At 41.3% G+C, this 18,137-nt stretch overlaps 1 protein-coding gene across 2 annotated transcripts in view; it reads right to left on the bottom strand.

Annotated features, from left to right (window-relative positions):
- Positions 1-14,852, bottom strand: part of STIM2 (stromal interaction molecule 2) — a 70,136-nt gene extending 55,284 nt beyond the window's left edge. For both annotated transcript variants that reach the window (XM_058803016.1, XM_058803017.1), the window contains exon 1: positions 14,649-14,852. In XM_058803016.1, coding sequence (XP_058658999.1) covers positions 14,649-14,826 — 178 coding nt within the window. In that variant the 5' untranslated portion in view covers positions 14,827-14,852. The remainder of the gene's footprint in view (positions 1-14,648) is intronic.
- Between the last annotated feature and the right edge of the window lie 3,285 nt (positions 14,853-18,137).

Raw genomic sequence — 18,137 nt, 5'->3', positions numbered from 1 at the left:
CATCTCCAGGGCTGTGGCAGCTTCACAGGCAGAGCAGGCAGCCCAGCACTGTGCCTGTGACTAAACCAACCACGGCTGCACGATGCTGAACGATTGTGGGCGAGCATATCACAATTTCTAATTCAGCACAACATTCTGCTGTGAAGCACAAAGCGTAACATTAAGCTCCCTGATGCAATTAATGCAGAGGTGGAATTGTTCTTCCTTTTTTCCATAGCTCTGCTTCAGTCTTATCTGCTAAGAGAACCATGTTGACTGATGGCAGTCTACTCCTTACTTCTGACATTCTTTATGAACACAGGCAGAAGCTTATGAAACCAGCTGTGCATCTTATATGCTCCCCCAAAAAAGATCCAGTAAAGCAGTGAAATTCTTTCTGGAATCTAGATGGCATTTCCAGTTATGTACTCTTGCATCCAGCATTTTACAAAACCTACACAACTCCTGCATCAAAAATTTAGCATTAGAGAAATGCTGTCTTTACCTTTTCAGTATTCCTGTTCCATTCTAAGCTTGGAGCAAAAAATAAGTGGGAAACCAAAGGAGTTGAGACAGTCTGTTACAGGTGCTTGAACATATAAAATATGTACAGAACATATAAAATATGCAGAACATATAAAATCTGTACAGGATTTGATGCTGGGGTGAAGAAAGCAAGGCAAGACACATGCAACAGATAAGACATTTTAAAAAAGAATTCACCAAATATTTTAGGAAACATTACATCCTAAAAATTTCTGTTACACTGCAAGTCAGATAAAGTTTGTAAAACAGTTCAAAAGCTGACGTGAATTCAAGCATTGATCTTCTCTAGTAAATAAACCATCTACTAGGAAAGCTCAAACCTCCTGAAAGTAATAAATTATTGCTAACAAGGCTATCAAAGATGAGGAGGAGGAGTTAATACCACTTCCCTTTCCTTGAGTAACATTAACTGTAGCTTCTGAAGTACTATTACTGATTGGCTGAAACCTTATCCTGCAACATTTTCAAACTAAATAACAGAGGAAACAAAACTTAAGTGCACTTAGTAAGCATTGCAAACATAAATATCAAATTAATTATTCGTTCTGTAGCATTCAAAAAACTTAAAGACATTAAAGAAATGTGGCAAAAATCCCTGACTCAAAAAACATTTCTGTTTACATATAAACATATATCCTTAAACAGAATAAAGCTTTTAGAACAGTTCTCACATAAAGCCAGATGAGCAATATTTTTTCACCCGTTTCTGACCTAAGAGTCATCTTCACACTCAACAGAAATCTGACACAGTGAGCAGACTTAGTGACAAGGTCCGTATGCCCAAACAGCATTTCCTATCTCACAACAAAACAATTTTAGTCTATTACAGAAGGAGCCCAAATGCTGACACCTCAAAAGACCTGAAATGAATCCTATGCCTAAAAATTCTGGTCAGTAACATTGTGGGTATGCACTTGAACATCTCTGGGCCCTACAAACTCAACGATGTTAAACAACAAATTAAAATAATATGACTAGGTGAAGCAGGAAACTGCATAGTAAATGCAAATATGCTTTTCCAACCACATCTTGAAGTTTGCATGGTATGAAACACCAGCTCCCAAATGATGTGGCATTCTCAAAGCCCAGGACAACAACAACAATAGCCTTGGCATGAGCAACAGCCACTCAGAAAAGCCAAGAAGGAAGCAGGCTCACTGCTGGATATCTCCAGTGTGAGAAGCAGCAGCTGCTACTGGTCTGGCTGCTTTCCTCTGCCCTGCACCCTGCACCCCACCAGTAACCACCACAAGGCTTCACCCAGCATTGCAAAAACAAAGCTTTCTGCCTGCCATGCCAAATGCAAATCATTATTTCCCTATTTCCTCTGAAAGGAACAACAACCAAGAGAGAACTGGAGGATGCCTGAAAGCCTCCCTTTGCATGATAACACAAGTATAAAAATAACAAAAATAAAGTATCATTTCTGATGGAAGTATTTAACCCATATTCAGATATTTAGGTATACCTATTGTCTTTAAAATCTTCTAGGTTAGGAATGAAATATTGAAGTTACTTTCATTACAATTAAACCTCATAACCATTTCAGTTGCTAACAGAAAAATACAATCTGTAAAATCAAGGGATTTTGCCTATTTAACAAACTAGCTTCAGCTTGTACTTTGAAGTATTCTCTGTTTAACAGCAGTTTGAGATAGGCCAAAGAAGTAGCAAGTTTCAAAATATCCAAGACTATCAGCTGAGGCTACTTCATAAAGTAGGTGAACACATCAAAGACAATGGCTCATTAGTCATGCAAATATTACAGGCTACTTAAAACTCTCTATAAGAACAGCATTTACCTTGCCCCAGCACTGCAATACACTGAGAACTTCATTATTGATGTTGGCATCTGTACCCGACAGCAGCATCAATGTCATAACTCACCCTTTACTATGTCTCTAACTTACACCCAGCTCACACACCAACACTAAGAAAAGACTCAGAACTATCCTCTCCATGAGGTATCAAACAACCTGGGGTTAAGCAGAATACTTTAGGCAAATTCCTTATATGCTTTAGCTCCACACAATACAAACTGTTCTGTGGTCAGGTGCTGAGGTCAAATTCACTACCTAGCCAAACAAAAGGAGCTTTGAAACACCCAATCAGGAGTATAAATGGCAGCCTCTGAGCTGATCCTAGGACATAACATGTTGCTTTCCATAATGGTTTACCACTGATTTTTCCAATTCTCATTTGTGTGCAAAAGGCAACAAAGAATTTCATATTTAAGTCAGTCTTCCTCAACATTCTGAATGCAAAACTCGCCAAGGTCTGTCTTGATAGTTAAATACTCGCTCCTTTCCAGCTTCTAACCAGTCTCTTACTACATTTTCAATTAACTTAAAAGAATTAAGCTTATCCTTTATGATTATTCTAACTACAGCACAGACCTGGAAAAGCAAACACAATTTTCCCTCTTTTAAACATCATATTTCCCTTAATTTTTACGTGCAACAAGTCTTCGTTACCAGCAGAGTGTTCCACTTTTCATTTTAGTTGCGTACATCAACAAAATTTTGAAGAAGGCAAACTGAACTAGACATAATTCATGAAACATTTCTACAGTCAGCTTCCAGAGCACACACAAGACCAGACAGTTTCACTTCAAGTATCCACAATCATATAAGAAGCAGTGAAACAATTCTTCTCTTTCCAATAACCTTCATAAACCTTTGGGGGCAGGGCACATGGTGGACTGAATAAAAAAAATACAAGAGGCCACAAAGTCTGAGAAGTTAGTTATGTTCCCTCAGTATCCTACAAATAAGAATGCCCTGGTAGTAACTACAGAGCAAATGCTCATTTTCTGAACTAATTTGGATGAATAATCTTCAAAAATTAGTTGACTAACCTGCAAAATCGTCACTATCACCTAAAACCTTACAGCTGCCTAAAATCGCCACTCACAGTCAGACCTGAAGGCCAAAGACCAAAGACAGCAAGCCACAATATGTGGTCTTTAAGCAGTGACACTATTACTGAACTCTGAAAACTCTGTATATTCAGTTGGTATGCTTATTCTCTGCCTGAAGTCTTCTCAAACACTTCACAGAACCTAAAAACACAGTAGCAAACAACAAATTATCAGAAGAAGCACTTCTTAAGACATTTCTACTAAAGCATAAAGAACATCTATTCAAATGAACAATCAACTATTACATTCCTATTAAAAGAATAAAAACAATAATTTGGACAACAAGGCAATGCTGTCTTGTTCTTTGGCTTCTATACAAATGTTAATGTGCTGCTGACAGCCTTTTGAGTACAGAAAACTAAGTATGAACTAAGTAAGAAAATCAAAACCAAAAAAGTCATTGTGATTTTGCTAACTTCTGCCAGGAAAGAAATTTCAGTGTTAGGAGACTGCGAACCAATACAAATCAACAGCAGAAACACAGTTCAGTAAAATCAATTTTAAAAGTCAATGCCAGCAAAAATTTTGCTGGTCCTCAAACTGAAAAGACCAAATTAGTTACACCTCCCAAAACCTAAGCAACTAAATTATGATGCAGCTTACTGCAACATTATGACATTCTCCTCTAAGTACTCTACCCTTATTCTTTCTACTTTAGCAATCACTTTAAACATTTGCACAAAAAGAAAAATCATGGAAATGGCAACTATACTGTCAAATTGTTTTGTCTCAAACAACACAATCATACCTGTAATTTCACAGAAGATTAGCAAAAACATATGAAATAGCCACTCTTACTCCAAGGTGTCCACCCAACTCAATCTTGTCAAGAACTATCTAGCAGCAAATGATGCAGTACAGAGGGTGATAGCAACAACAATTTTTCCCCCCAAATAACACATTTTTCTTTAACAAAACAGTCCACTGTAATGAGCTAGCTCAACTGTACCTGTTCATACAGACATGTTCTCCCATTTCACCCTGGAAACTGGGAAGCAGGGCAGGGATATTTCTATTTTCAAACATTCTGCTGATTTTACAATTAATGCCTCCGGGTCTCACAGCATGAAAATATGTACCTGTTTTCTTACAGCTGCCTGCTTTATAGTGCTCATTATTTCAAAAAAGGCCCACCACACCCTTGCTACCTCCCTCCTAAGACTTGAAACCCATTTGACCATCACAGTGCTTTTCCATCCATCCCTCCCTCCACCTTCTTGGCCTTCCTTGCTTCCAGCCCAGTGTTCATCCAACCTTTGCTTAGCTAATTGCAGTGTATTATTCCAGCAACAATTGAACTGCTCAGCATGAGGAAGAAGACATGCTGAAGGCCTCAATTGCAGCTGCCTTTAGCTTCTGAGGAACAATGGCCACAGGGCAGGTCTTTTAACACCAAGGAGTCTACTAGATTATCTTACACAAAAATATGTATATAAAAGCACTGGCAAGCTTGATTCAAGTATCTTAGCTCAGCTGGTTAGAGCATGGCTCTAGTCACACCAAGGACGTGGGTTTAGTCACAGTATGGGTCATTTACTTAGGGGCAGGGACTCTATGATCCCTCCAGATCCCTTCTAACTCAGAATATTCTCTGCGTTTCTGTGTATTTTCTAGTTTAACATATCCTTTCAAGAGACAATTATTAGTATTCCATTTCTCAGTATTCATAATTTGTAGTATTTCTTCCTGACCAACACCCAGGCTTTTTCCAAAGAACAATCCACAATTACTCCCAAAAATCTCAAGTAAAACAGCTAATCAGAGATCCATTTAATCAGTTAAATCAACTCTAAGAATACACTGAATGGTACAAAAGCACTCATTAAAGTCAGCTCCCTCCTCTTTTCCCTCCCTGCACCCCTCCGTTGCATGTCAGCACTACCATGTCACACAGCATCATGAAATACTTTCAGAGACCTGTGCAAGCAACAGCAGCTTAGATTGAGTCCCAGTTCATCACCCCACTACACTCCAAACTCCCAGCCATTTCTGATGCTCCGTTTGTAACCGTCTAGTACTGTGAAGATGCATCCTTTTCTTTTCCAGTAGGACAACACAGCACCTGGGATTGTTCACAGCTGTTTTGTGATTTCTGAAACCTGATCACAGAGCAGGCTGCACACAGAGCTCCCACTCTGCTGGAATAAGGAACTCTTACCACTTGTCAACATCAAGAGAAGTTAAAGCCTTGACTACTGTTCATGGGATACTATAAACAGACATGAGGCAATATAAAACAAACTTCCGAGTGCTTCAGAGACAAAAGAATAACACATCACAGATGCACAGTTTCTTAGGATGTTTACTTAATAAACAAAACAAACTAGTTTTACTTGGATTCTTTTATAAAAGTAAAGTAGTCAACTGGATGCATTTAGAGTTCTGATAGGTGGGGATTTTAGCTTACAAACATCTACAGCCAAATCAGAATGGGACATGTTCTTATTATCCTGTATTAGTAAAATCTCATTTCATCAGTTTCACTTAATAGAAGTAAATAATTATCCCTGCCAAGCCATTTTAATTTTGAGATACAAACTCTCTTACAATAACTCAACAGGCACAAAACAAATTAACTCCCAAAACAAAAGTTTCATTCCAAACCATCCATTTTTCTGCAAGCAAAGTTACTATCATCTACAATAACTGATCTCTTTAAGGAGCCCTACTAAAATCACAGCTCTACTGCTAATCTAAAAGCCTCCCCACATACTATGGAAAGCCAAAGTACTTCCTTATCAATTTTGAATGACACTTTCCAGATCCACAGTTGGTAACATCTGGGTAAAATGTTGTTTTTTTATAAGTTCAGTTTCCCTTACCCACCTTTCTCAATTGCTATTTACTTGGCATGTGCAGGCTTCCACTAAAATGGCTAATAATAACTTCCCCCAACACTTTCATCTCCTCACAAGATGCTGTTGTGCAGCTGTGCACTGAACTGAAGCAAGGACCTGATCCTGATGAGAAACCCCAGCTTTGAGCTCAATCGATTCCCCCAAGCAGACACCTGCAGACAGGACAAGTGAGCAGTGAGAACACCCAGAACAGGCAGGGAGGGAGAGAAAGCAGCGAGCACACAGGAGGAGCAGCCCCTCCTGCAGAAAGAGCCCATTTCTAGGGCAAGGTAAAGCAGTCACACGGCCAACCAACATCCCCTACAGCAGCACAGCTCCAGGCCCCCAGCACGGCCACTCTGAAACCAGTCGGCAGCAGTGGAGCTTCACAGGACCAAAACCAAAACATCTCTTTTACTTTAAATGCAGTCTTGGAGTGCAATCCCAATGAATACACTCATACACTCAAGTCAATGGAATCCTTTTCAGCGGCTCTTATCTGTGTTTTAGACTGACATTTTGGTGTGCTGCTTCCAAAGTAACTAGAATACCTTCTACAGCACAGATAGTTTCAGTAAATATATTCAGGGAACATGAACCAGGTATCAATAAGAGACTGAGGCAGCCAGGTTCCACAAAAATACTGGCAAAGTTAAGCTTTTCAAATAAAAACTAAAAATACACTCTGGGAAAAACAGAACTGTCTCTATACATTTCATTTGCAACTAAGATCTACCAGTAGGAAAGGATATATTTTTCCTTCCTGACACTTAACAATATAAATTTTGGAACTATATGATATTATATAATCTAAATTTCATATTTAGCAAAACAGTGAAAAGTACTTGGCAGTAAAAAAAAGGCAATTTCATTTTCACTTCAAAACAATTTTTAATACTTCAAGCAATGAAAACAACTGAAGCCAGCAGTATTTTCATATAGACATACAATGTTACAGCAAGAAGTTACCTTGCAACCTTCTATATATAGCAATCTAGAATTAAAACTATGCTAGAAGGGAGACTCCTACTCAGAATAACTACCTTTCATATCTGCTTAAAAATCATCACAGAACACCTGATTTGCATAGGATTTTTATTTGTTAACAGTATAGTACTTCTTATTTGTTGTCCTTCAAATGAAAATACTGTGTAACACTTCAAAATGAGGAAAAACTAATCAAGCTTGTCATTTCCAGACAACTACAGAGAAAATATTCTTTTTGTATGCTTTAGATCTAAGCACAAAAATAGAAGACTCATCTACTTAATGCATCTAGTGAGGGCAGGAGGGAGGAATGCATTTCAAGTAAAGCCTGTGGCTCGGACAAAAGAAAATTCAGACTGACAAAAGTTATTAGTCAAAGCTTGTATTTCCCCACCAAAGCTCACTGAACATACTTCTGTATGAAAACTGAGTATATCTTAAAAATAATCACTTATTGAGCCATTCACTCATTTGTCAAGGCTACATATAATCAAAAAAAAACCAATCAAACAAAACAAATCAAAACAAAAACAAATTTTAAAAACAAAAAACACACCATTCAGGAGATATTCTTGACAAATATCCAGGGGAGCCACAAGAAGTTATTTACTATTAAAAATAAAATAACATTTGTGTGAAAATTTATTTTCTAAATAACATATTTAACTGGCAGGAAACTGAATTTAAGTAATTCAGTTCACAGAGCCACTAGATGGAACTGAGAAAAACTGTTTCTTTATCTCTGTAACACTTGTTTAATAACTGCATACAATTAACCCCTTCCTTTACTCTAAACTACAAAGTGAGAAGGAGCATTCAGACCACACTTTCACAAAGTTTCCCCTTTTAAGGAGAAAGTACACAGAGCCTAGAAAACCAAAACATTTTAAGCAAATTTTTATTCAAGACAACCTTGCTTAAATGAATACTCTATCAGAAGGTTTGTTTGGGTTTGTTTGCTTTTAAACACAGCTTTAAATAGGTTAAGGTAACCTACTGTTTTTAGTAAACTACTCAGTTCTAGAGGCTGAGGACGTGACAATTTCTTAGAAATGAACATTAACTACAGAAACACAGCACACACAAAAAATAAATCAGGTATTAAAATTTTAGCTGGAGACAGTACCAGAAGGCTGGGCTGCTGACAGTTTTTAAATTATTTATGATGCATAAGAAAAGGTAGGAAACAGAAACTGTTGCCTAGAGGAAAAGGATCTAAGCTATCTTTGCATTCCTATAAATTCTGAGTTACTGCAGAAGTTAATCTTAACACAATCCAGCAACAATTCCAGTTGTTGCCTCAACAACAATTCCAATTTACAAGTTTCTGTGGTGCTGCTTGTGGTTTGCAGTACCAGCTGCAGTAACTCAGTGATGGTTCCCTTCCCATCTCAACATCTAGGAATCACTGAAGATTCACCTGCAGGAACAGAACACTGCCTGCATGGAGAGAAAATCTCCTGATATAAAAACCTTGGCCAGACACCGCAGGAATGAGATCAAAAAGGTCAGTGGCTCTTGCCTCTTAATTTGAATTCTGTTGAAATGAATGAGTCAACAGTTCTGAGTGCTGTGAGCTCTTCATTCTGAATTGTACTGACAAGCACATTATCTTTGATTTCCAAGATGAATTTTAGTTAAAATTCTACATCTCATTATACAGATTTAAAGATGCCTGCCTCTACCAGGTCTCTGAAAAATGCCAGGGATTTTTTGGATTTGAAGGAAAATGAGCAAGATCCAGAATAAAGGGGCAGGGGGAGGAAAGGTATAAATAAACTCTCTTCAGTTAAGTTTGAATTGCTCAGAGAAATCAAGTGAACAAGGGAAAATTTTCTGACAATCATCACATTCTGTTTGTGCTGATTCTAAATTCTAACAACACATGATAATTTTATTCACCCCTCCTCTTTCAGATATGCAGTTTCCATAGGAACTGGCACTACTTAGTAGTAACCAAAGGCAGAATAACACTAACTTATGTAATAACTTGAAACTTACCTTGGTTTCTAAAAAAGGGTATATGCTTCTTTTAGAACAACAAACTGTGTGTTTATTAATTTTTTACACATTCCCTATGTGGTCAAGATAAATATCTCAAGTTTCTGTATTTCAAAAAGCCAGTTTCACAGACAGGTTGTAACAGACTAATCCCAAAGAAGTCTTCTCATATATCAGGATTTCTGCAGTAAATTAGTCAGCACTTATGTAAAATAATAAACTTTTAACTTTTGAAGAGTCTTTGACCATGCACTAATATTTAAAAAAAAAAAAATAAAAAAAACACTAGTAATTTTCTTAGCTTCCTCACATCACAGCTCTTTACTATGCATTCTTCTTCCTATTGATTGAGAATGAACACTAAACACAAAAAAGATGTAAAGATGTCCAAGCTAGAGAACACTACCTAAAAATCAATTAGAAGACTATCAAACTGCTTTCTTCATACAAATGCTAAAAAACCCCAGTATTTTTAGGTGATTTTCACAGTTGTAGCATCATCATAGGAAATCTTATCAAGATAACTGCTCCTGTCACTGGGCACAGTCCCCTTTTGACAAATACACGGCAGCTCTGACAGATCAGCATCCCTGGAGTCAGGCAGAAGAAAATGAGTCATGCCCAGGCTGCGTGGGCCCAGCTTTGCAGAATCGGGTAGGAGCTCCTCAGAAAAGCAGAGCTGTCTTCAGAAAGCTCACAGCTGAAAGGGCAGCACAAAATCCTGCTGCTGGAGAGATGACAGAGCTCCAGCATTCCAGGGAGCAACACTGGGGGTATTAAGAAAGGGTCTGCTACATGCTACTACTCTAACACAGGAAAAAAATACCAGCTAAATAACCTGTCTAAATGAAAACACTCAGAATGAATCCTCAGAAGAGGTGAAGGAAAATCCTCACAGGACACCAGAAGGTGCAGAACACACTGGCAGAAGCACTGAAGAGTTACAATCAAAACACTGGAAGGCTGTAAGGCAAAAAAACTCAGCTAAGGGCAAAGGAAGTTACAAGTGCTTGCTGTCTAATCTCTGAGTGCGAATCCAATGTCACTAAGCTACATAAAGACCAGGATTTTTCCTGGTTAATTGTTTATTAATTATTAATATTTGTTTCAAAACTGTCTACAAATCCAGTCACTCACAGCTTTTTTAACTGTATCTCACAGTTATGACAATGCAACTGCTGAGTGAGCTATCAAAACACAGCTCTCTCCTGAGTTTCTTCTATTCTTCATCACTAAAAATAAAAAAACATGCTAAGAAATTAAAAACTTAATTTAACTGAGAAACTCATTCTATTTCAAAGACAAATGACAGCATTGAGATGCTATCAAAAAGTAAATAGTAGCTTGAAGTCAACACCCTTTAGAGACAGGACGTGAAATTAGTCCTCCCACCAGAAATAGTAAAAACAGATTACAAGGAGCTTTTCTAGAGGCAAACTGAAGAAATGGAAAAAAAAAAAACACAACAAAAAAAACCCCAAACCTGTAGTGCTGAGTCTCCATAGCTAGAGAAATCTACTAGCAATTTACTAAGAAAGCAATGGAAATCTCATAGCTCTCAAACTTGTAGGACAAGTGCATGCCAAACTAGTCATGCAAAAGCATTTCACCGTGTGCCTGAATTCACCGTCCTCTTGGTATTAGCTCACCATACAATGAAGTCTCACACACAACCACCAAATTCCAAAAGCATTATTCAAGCCCCAAAAAGGTCACTGATGGAGTTTCACAGCCACCTTAGTGATAAAACTCTATGAACAGCTCTGTTCAGACTAGGTGCCATCACAGGAAGCAGACCATCCTTGTTCCCCTCTCCTGACACCATGGTCTCCCTCTCCTTTGCACTGGTGCTAGGCTTAAAGTAAGTTAGGAAACAGTCTGATAACAACTCATGGTTTTACCTCTTGCCTGTGGTTCTTGTCACATTCCTGCAGGCCAAAGCCACAGACAGTGCTCATCACAACATCAGGGCGAGTCAGGTGGTAACAGAGCAGAGAGGGACTGTACAAGTCCTTCCCTCCCGCTGGGTTTCCAGCAGTGGGATGAGCATGACTACTCCTACCAGCTCTCTTCTGGGAACTCTTGCCTGCATGACCAGCTGGGGTCAATCCAGAGAAAAAAGCCCCACTTAAACAGCCACCCACACTAGAACAGCTTAAGCCAACTCTAGAGTTGCAGCTAAAACCACATTTTCCAGAAACCTTCACTTCTCAAATGCCAAAGCCTGATTAATTTGAAGAGCTCAGAGTGTTAATATGATGGCTAAGTTCCAGAATAGAAATGTAATTAAAGAAAAATCTTTGAATTACTAAAAAAAAAAAACAGGTTACATTACGTTGCCTATTATTGCTTCAATGCAGTGCTGTAGTTAAAACTGGTCTCAAATATTGTGAGACATAATTAGAGAGAAATTTATTAGCCAAATACAGGTATAGGATCTCTGTCGCACCCAAAGGCAGTCAAGCTAATCCATGATCATGGAATTAAATTTAAACATGAAAATAATCCAGAATTACAAAGCAACTTAAAATTGGGTGAATATAAAAATGTGGAAAGCCAGTGCTATCTTCAAGCTTAGAACAGAAAGTTCCTGAAAACCTTCTACCAAATTAAGCAATGAACAAGCAGAGCTGGAGTGAATAGCAAACAGCCTCATGGTGTTCCCTCCAAGGGAGACAGTTCTGTTGGTCCAATTTTCATAATCATGACTAAATACCTTCAGGCACAGTCAAGTCACACTACATATTCAGCTGTCATTTAAAAATACTGTTAAAAAGGCACACACACACAGGAAAGACAACAGTAATGATAATCTATATACTCACTTAAGTAAATACCTGAATATCTGATAAAATATGGCAAAAATAGAATCATAAGCTCTCCCTCAGTCCTAAAACTCATCACTACACATCCCTTTTCTGTCAAACATCTAGATTATCTTTGCCAGCTTCCTCTCTAAGCTAATAAAAACCTCTGATACTGGGAACCTGTTTAACAATCTACACAATTTGACTGTTATAGGTAAAAACTTTCCAGCCTATATTTAATCTAAATCACACCCACAAAAATTTACTTCCTCTTAACCTACACCCCAATTACAAGAAAGTTAAAAAAAAAAACACAGAAAAAAAAGCTTTAAAAAACTCGCAGTGCTTCCGTGAACCATTTCTTACATATCCATACCACAGCTTTTTCCACCACATCAAAATAATCCAATACTCTAATGAAAAAAAATACATTCATAGGTTCTCAACCTCTCAAGCCACATGATTTAATACTCAAACCTAGACACAAAAGTGCAATCAAAAAGGAAAAAGAAAAAAAAAAAAAGAAAAAAACCTTCTGTACTTTAAATTCAATCAACATATCCAAGGATGTCATCTACTTTTGCCAGCTGCATGTTTCTCATTCGGACCAATTTGTGACTAGAAGTCCTGAATTATTTCCTACAGCTCTGCTTCCCAAGCATCTCTATCTAAGCATCCCATAGCCTCTTCCTAGCACAGCATTTTATGTGCATCAGCTTTTTATCTTCTGTATTGTACTTCTCCAACCAGTCAAGATTAGTGAATTAAGAGTTTGTTCTGTTGTTCTCCAGACAAGTGTTAATATTCTCTCCTAACTCAGCAGCATATTTGGAACTTTCGCCTTTTAGGAAAATGATAGATAATATAACTAAAATCACCCCCTGAAAAAGCCATCTGTTTTTTTCCAAATGCTCAAGAGGTCTTCCAGCTTTGCAAAAAATAACTTAAAACTATTTGAGAGTTAGTTAGATAGGCAAACGACCTCCATCACAAATTGAAATATGTATTTATTACATGTGGATGAACACAGAACTATGTTGAAACCTCCTAAAATTTAAAACAGTTTGTAAGATGGCTTTTAAGCATATGTATTTTCCAGACGATATTGTCATGTAACACAATAAATCCCCTTAGAGCATGTTAGATTTCTCAAATAATTGTATTTCTTCTTCACCAGTCACTACAAAGTGGAAGAGAACACCACTGATAGGCATCTCAGTACCTTTACAGTCCATAAAACATTAAAAACATTTGTTTTTTTCCATACAGACTGACACATCAAAATTGATTAAGCACAAAATGTAGACAGCATCAGCCGTATTCATAGTAAGAACCACTTAACACCACCTACAACCAGATCAATGACAATCAAAAAGCAGAAAGAGCTGTTCTGATACAGCACTTCCACAACACCCCTGGGAGGTACAACTGCTGCTCCACAGACTGCGGATGTTCCAGCTTCCTTTGGTTCATCCTGCAAGCCAACAGTCTGGACAATTCACACTGCAGGAATGTCGCGTCCCCTGCTAGATCACGTAGCCTTGCATCTCTACCTTGGAGTTATGTCATGACTGCTGCTGAAGTTTCATTAATTCTAACTAAAATTCATGTCTTCAAGGTGTTGGGCAGAGAAGAAAACTAGGTGTGTGTCATCAGCTGAAGTTCAACACTTTCCGTTCAGGGTGTCAATAATATTCCAAACAACATCAGAAGTTTTTCTCTGAGAAACGCACACTACTTTGATTCTGAAGGGATATGGGTTCTTCTTGTTTCGTCCACCTTCCAAGTTCTTCCTTTCAATTACAGAGCTTTTGGAAAAGCACATTATGAGACTGGACAAACTTCTAAATGTTTCCGAGAATTTCCTAACGTACAAATGCCATTTTTCTAAGTGAACTGTGTAGAGGCAGTAAAGCTTCCTCCTGGTCGTTACAAGATAGATTCAGAATACGTATAAGCAATTCAGAGCCATCAAAGCCTGCCGAAATTAGATTTCAAATGTTTCAGCAGAACCGCTGGTTTAATTGCAGGCATTCCCAACTGCCCTAAGTACGGTAATGTGACTTTTCTTTAAAGAATTAAGCGAAGGCTGGAATGCTTCCCCTTTCTCTGAGAACTAAACCGCCCTGGGGGCAGGGATGGCCACTGTGCCTTGCAGGAGCCGAGCAGCGACACAGCGGGACCGGCGCGCTGCCCGTGCCGGCTCCGGGCCGTGCGGGGTGCGGCGCCGGGGCGGGCGCGCTCGGCCGCGGCTGGCGGCGCCCCGGACACCGGCACGGGCGGCACCGCGGGAGCCGACACGGAAGCGGCGGCTCCGGATCTCAACAATATCGCTGTTCAACAGGATCCTGCACACATCCTGCGGCGGGCTGCTTCCCGGGAAGGGCCGCGCCGGGCAGTACCGCAGTGCCGCCGCCGCCGGACCCCCTGCAGACCGGCCCGGCGCCCTCTGCAGAGCCGCACCGCGCCCGGCCCCGCGGCGGCGGGAGGCTGCTCGGAGGCGCCCGGGAGAGCGGCGTCCCACCCCTGTGCCGAGAGCCGCCCGCCGGCGGGACGCGCGGGGGCCGTTACCTGTCACCGGCTCCGCCGCAGAGCCGGCCGCGCCGCACCGTCCTCCCCGCCGGCCGCCGCCGCCGTCCGCAGCCTCCAGCTCGCACCCCGCGCCCGCGGCGGCGGCGGGCAGGAGCAGCCCCAGCAGGAGCAGGCAGGTCGGCACCGGCCGCACGCCGGGCGCTCGGAGCCCGCTCATCGGTACCGGCGTTGCCGCGGAGCGAAGGCAGGAACACAAGGACGGAAGGAGGGAACGCAGGGCTGGAGCTCCGCGCTGCGCCGCTGCCGCTCCGGCGGCACCAACCCGCTCCGCTCCGCGCCGCGCCGCCTCCCGCCGCTTCCGGCGGTCCCCGCGCCGCCGGGCGACACGTCACCGCGCGGTGACGTCACCGGGGAGGGGGCGGCTGCGGCGCGCGGCCACGGTCCCGCTGCCCGGACGGCGCGGCCCGGACGGGACCGGACCGGAGAGGACGGGACGGGACAGGGCCGGACCGGCGGCAGCCGCAGGTGCCTGCATGGCCGGGCTCCGGGGCACTCCTGTCGGGGTGCGGGGTCCCGCCTGGCTCCCCGGCAGCCCGCGCCGGGACCCGCGGAGCGCCGGCACCCCCGCGCCGCCTGGCGTGTCCCGGAACCCCTCCGATCCAGACCGGCTGGGCCGGACCCGGGAAAGGCACAAGGTGAAAATAAGATGTTTTAGCTACAGGGCAAAACCTTGGACTTTGTTAAACTTGCCCTTATCGCACGGCCAGGGCACGCACCTGAGGAGAACTGCCTGAAGTTCAGGTTCGGGTGTACCACAGCACTCTCAAAACATCGACAAAACGAGAAAAGGAGGAGTCTCAAATCTGATCTCACACAACTGAAGCCAGGAGAACTAACTCTTCACAAAGATTCAACCGTGATTTCATTGTGCTTAAAATCTTTACCAAAAAAAACCACTTTTGCTGCTGATGTTTCCATCAAGCCACTGAATGGCAGTAAAGCCTGTGCTTTGTCCTGTCCAAACCTGCAGGACTTTACAGCATTCCGTTTAGAGCCATTTAACGAGAATAACACAGCCTTTAAAGACCAAATTCAATCTACTATCTTAGATACACAGTACGTGAGAAAAAAATGCAACACAGGTGCTAAAAGCTATATAAACATTACATTTTCTATTAACTATTGCAATTACCTAAGAAATAACAGAAGAGGGGTTGAAAGAGCCTTGAGAAAAGCCCTTGCCTGCTATGTAGACCTTGCAGGAGACAGGAGCACGAAATGGAGTTGTACAGGCTGCTTCTGTGGGTCAGCAAAATCTGGAAAGCTAAGTCTGAAATCATTACAGTACTATGAAATGCAGCAGGAAACAATTTCTCTACTAATATAGTTGGCATGCAAACTCCATCCCAGTTGAAACATGTTTTTATGGGGAAAAAAATACCAAAACTTAAAAGTATTCATATAGCATATAAAGATTTGGAAAATGTGTCTAAAGCTAATGAACTCTGATTGAATTTTGAAGTCTGTGCATGGCGTTACCATTTCTGCTGGTGAATACAACAGCTTTTAAAGACCAACAGTATCTGACCAGATCTTGTGCAAAGAGAACAATGAAAAGCCTGTATCTTAAGAAAGCTTGTTCAGTGTTGTTTAACTTTTGGGAGGGGAGCTGGAGCAGAGTAAATTTCCCAGATGGAAACAAAGAAACCAGCTGTTAATTTAATTAATTAGTTAATATTATATTACAAAGAGAGAGGAATGCATAAAGGGCACATGAAAGAGGCAAGTTTCCTGAGCAAGTGTGAACTGTTTTAACTGAGAGTTAGTGAAGTCAAAAGACCCAGACTGCACAAGCACTGTAAAGAAAAGCCTATTCTGCATCAGAATAGCTGTGAGATGGGGACGCTCCAATAAAAACGATGTGGGCCTAAAATAATAAATGATCCTTAATAAAAGTCCTCTTTCAGTATTGGTTCATTCTCACCTCCTGCTTTTAACTTCAAGTCCCCAAATCATCAAGCATGGAATGGATTGTTTTCAAGCAATGTCTCTGTTCTGGAGTTGAGGGGATGTCACTGCTGGTCAGGACACCATAGCAGATCTCGCAGTGAGAAGCTTCTTGGCTGGAAATGCTTCACGATGCAGTGCCAGTTCATATCATGCTGAATCAGCTGCATGAGCTCAGAATCAAGGAAAGGCTGCAGCCTAACCCATTAATCCACAGAAACCTAAATAATTTGTGGTTTCAATATTCAAAGGAGTGCCCTGCAAGGCTTCATCACAGAACCAGAGAAAAATGTGTGACCCCTAGAGTTCCTCTAGTCTAACTCCCTTACTCAGCCCTGAGGAACATCACTCATAACAAGATGCCAGTTTCATTTCAGACTGGTCACCAATACTTTTTAATAGAGTGGTTCAGACTGCTATCCACCTCATCTACTTACCCAGTCCCTACTGGACTACAAAGATGCTGTGGATGTCACATCAAAAGACCCTTGCTGAAATCAGTATGTGCTGCTCTTATCACTTCAGTCATAGAGCCAACTCTCTCATGACCAAAGGCAGCTTTGTTGGTGGAACTGTGCTGGTTTTCAGAAGTGATTCATCTCCTTTGTCATCCCAGAAATGGCTGCCAGAAACTTTTCCTTCATTATCTCCTCTGAGAGAGATACTTGGTAAGGATGACTGCTCTGCAGTTTCCTGCACCTTGCTTTGATGATGGATGTCACATTTGCTTTTTCCCAAAAACTGGAAATCCCATCTGATTGCCACAGCCTTTAGAAGGTGATAGGAAGCAGCACAATGAAGTTACTCACCTTCCTCAGCACCTTTGCAAGCAGCTCCTGTTCGGCTCTAAGGACTTGCAAACATGTAATTTGCTAAATTTGCTGAAGTCTCCTCCAAACCTTGCCAAACTAGGTAGGCATAGGGCTCTGTGAACCCTAAGAGCTGACCTTGCTAGTAAAGAACAAGGGAAAGAGGGCTTTGAGCATCTCAGCCTTTTCACAGTTCTTTATCACTAGTGACCCGCCCCATCCATCAGCAGAGCTGTGTGGGTTTGGGGTATGCTTGCTATTTAGAATGCTTTCTCTACCTCTGGATGTAGACAGTTGTAATAGAAGGGCTGGAATTTGTTGTGAATGGAGAATGGATGGTAATTTCTGGGCATGGGGTTGCTGAATGAAGCACACAGCAGCAAAAGAGTTCTCACCTCGGACTATGCTATTGGCATCCAAATTATCCAACCCAGCACATCTGTGTGCAGTTTTGCAAGACACTTCTCTTGTTCTGGAGAAGAGCAATGAAGAAATCCTGATGACTTAGAGAGGTGAGACAGGATAGAGACACTGATCCCTATCAGCTGCTAAAGGCTACAAAGAGGCATATCCAAAATCTCTGCCTGTTGCCAGCCAAGAGGAACCCAGACATGAGGAGAACCTCAGAGCTGGTGTCACTTCTGTCCTGTGTAACTGCCATGGATGCTGGACATGGGGCTCCGCTGCGTGGGACACCCTGAGAGTGGGAGCA

This window comes from Ammospiza caudacuta, chromosome 4 (assembly GCF_027887145.1).
Source record: "Ammospiza caudacuta isolate bAmmCau1 chromosome 4, bAmmCau1.pri, whole genome shotgun sequence".
Taxonomy (NCBI): Eukaryota; Metazoa; Chordata; class Aves; order Passeriformes; family Passerellidae; genus Ammospiza; species Ammospiza caudacuta.
The sequence above is the reverse complement of the archived record's forward strand: the minus strand, read 5'-3'. Positions and strand labels throughout refer to the sequence as shown.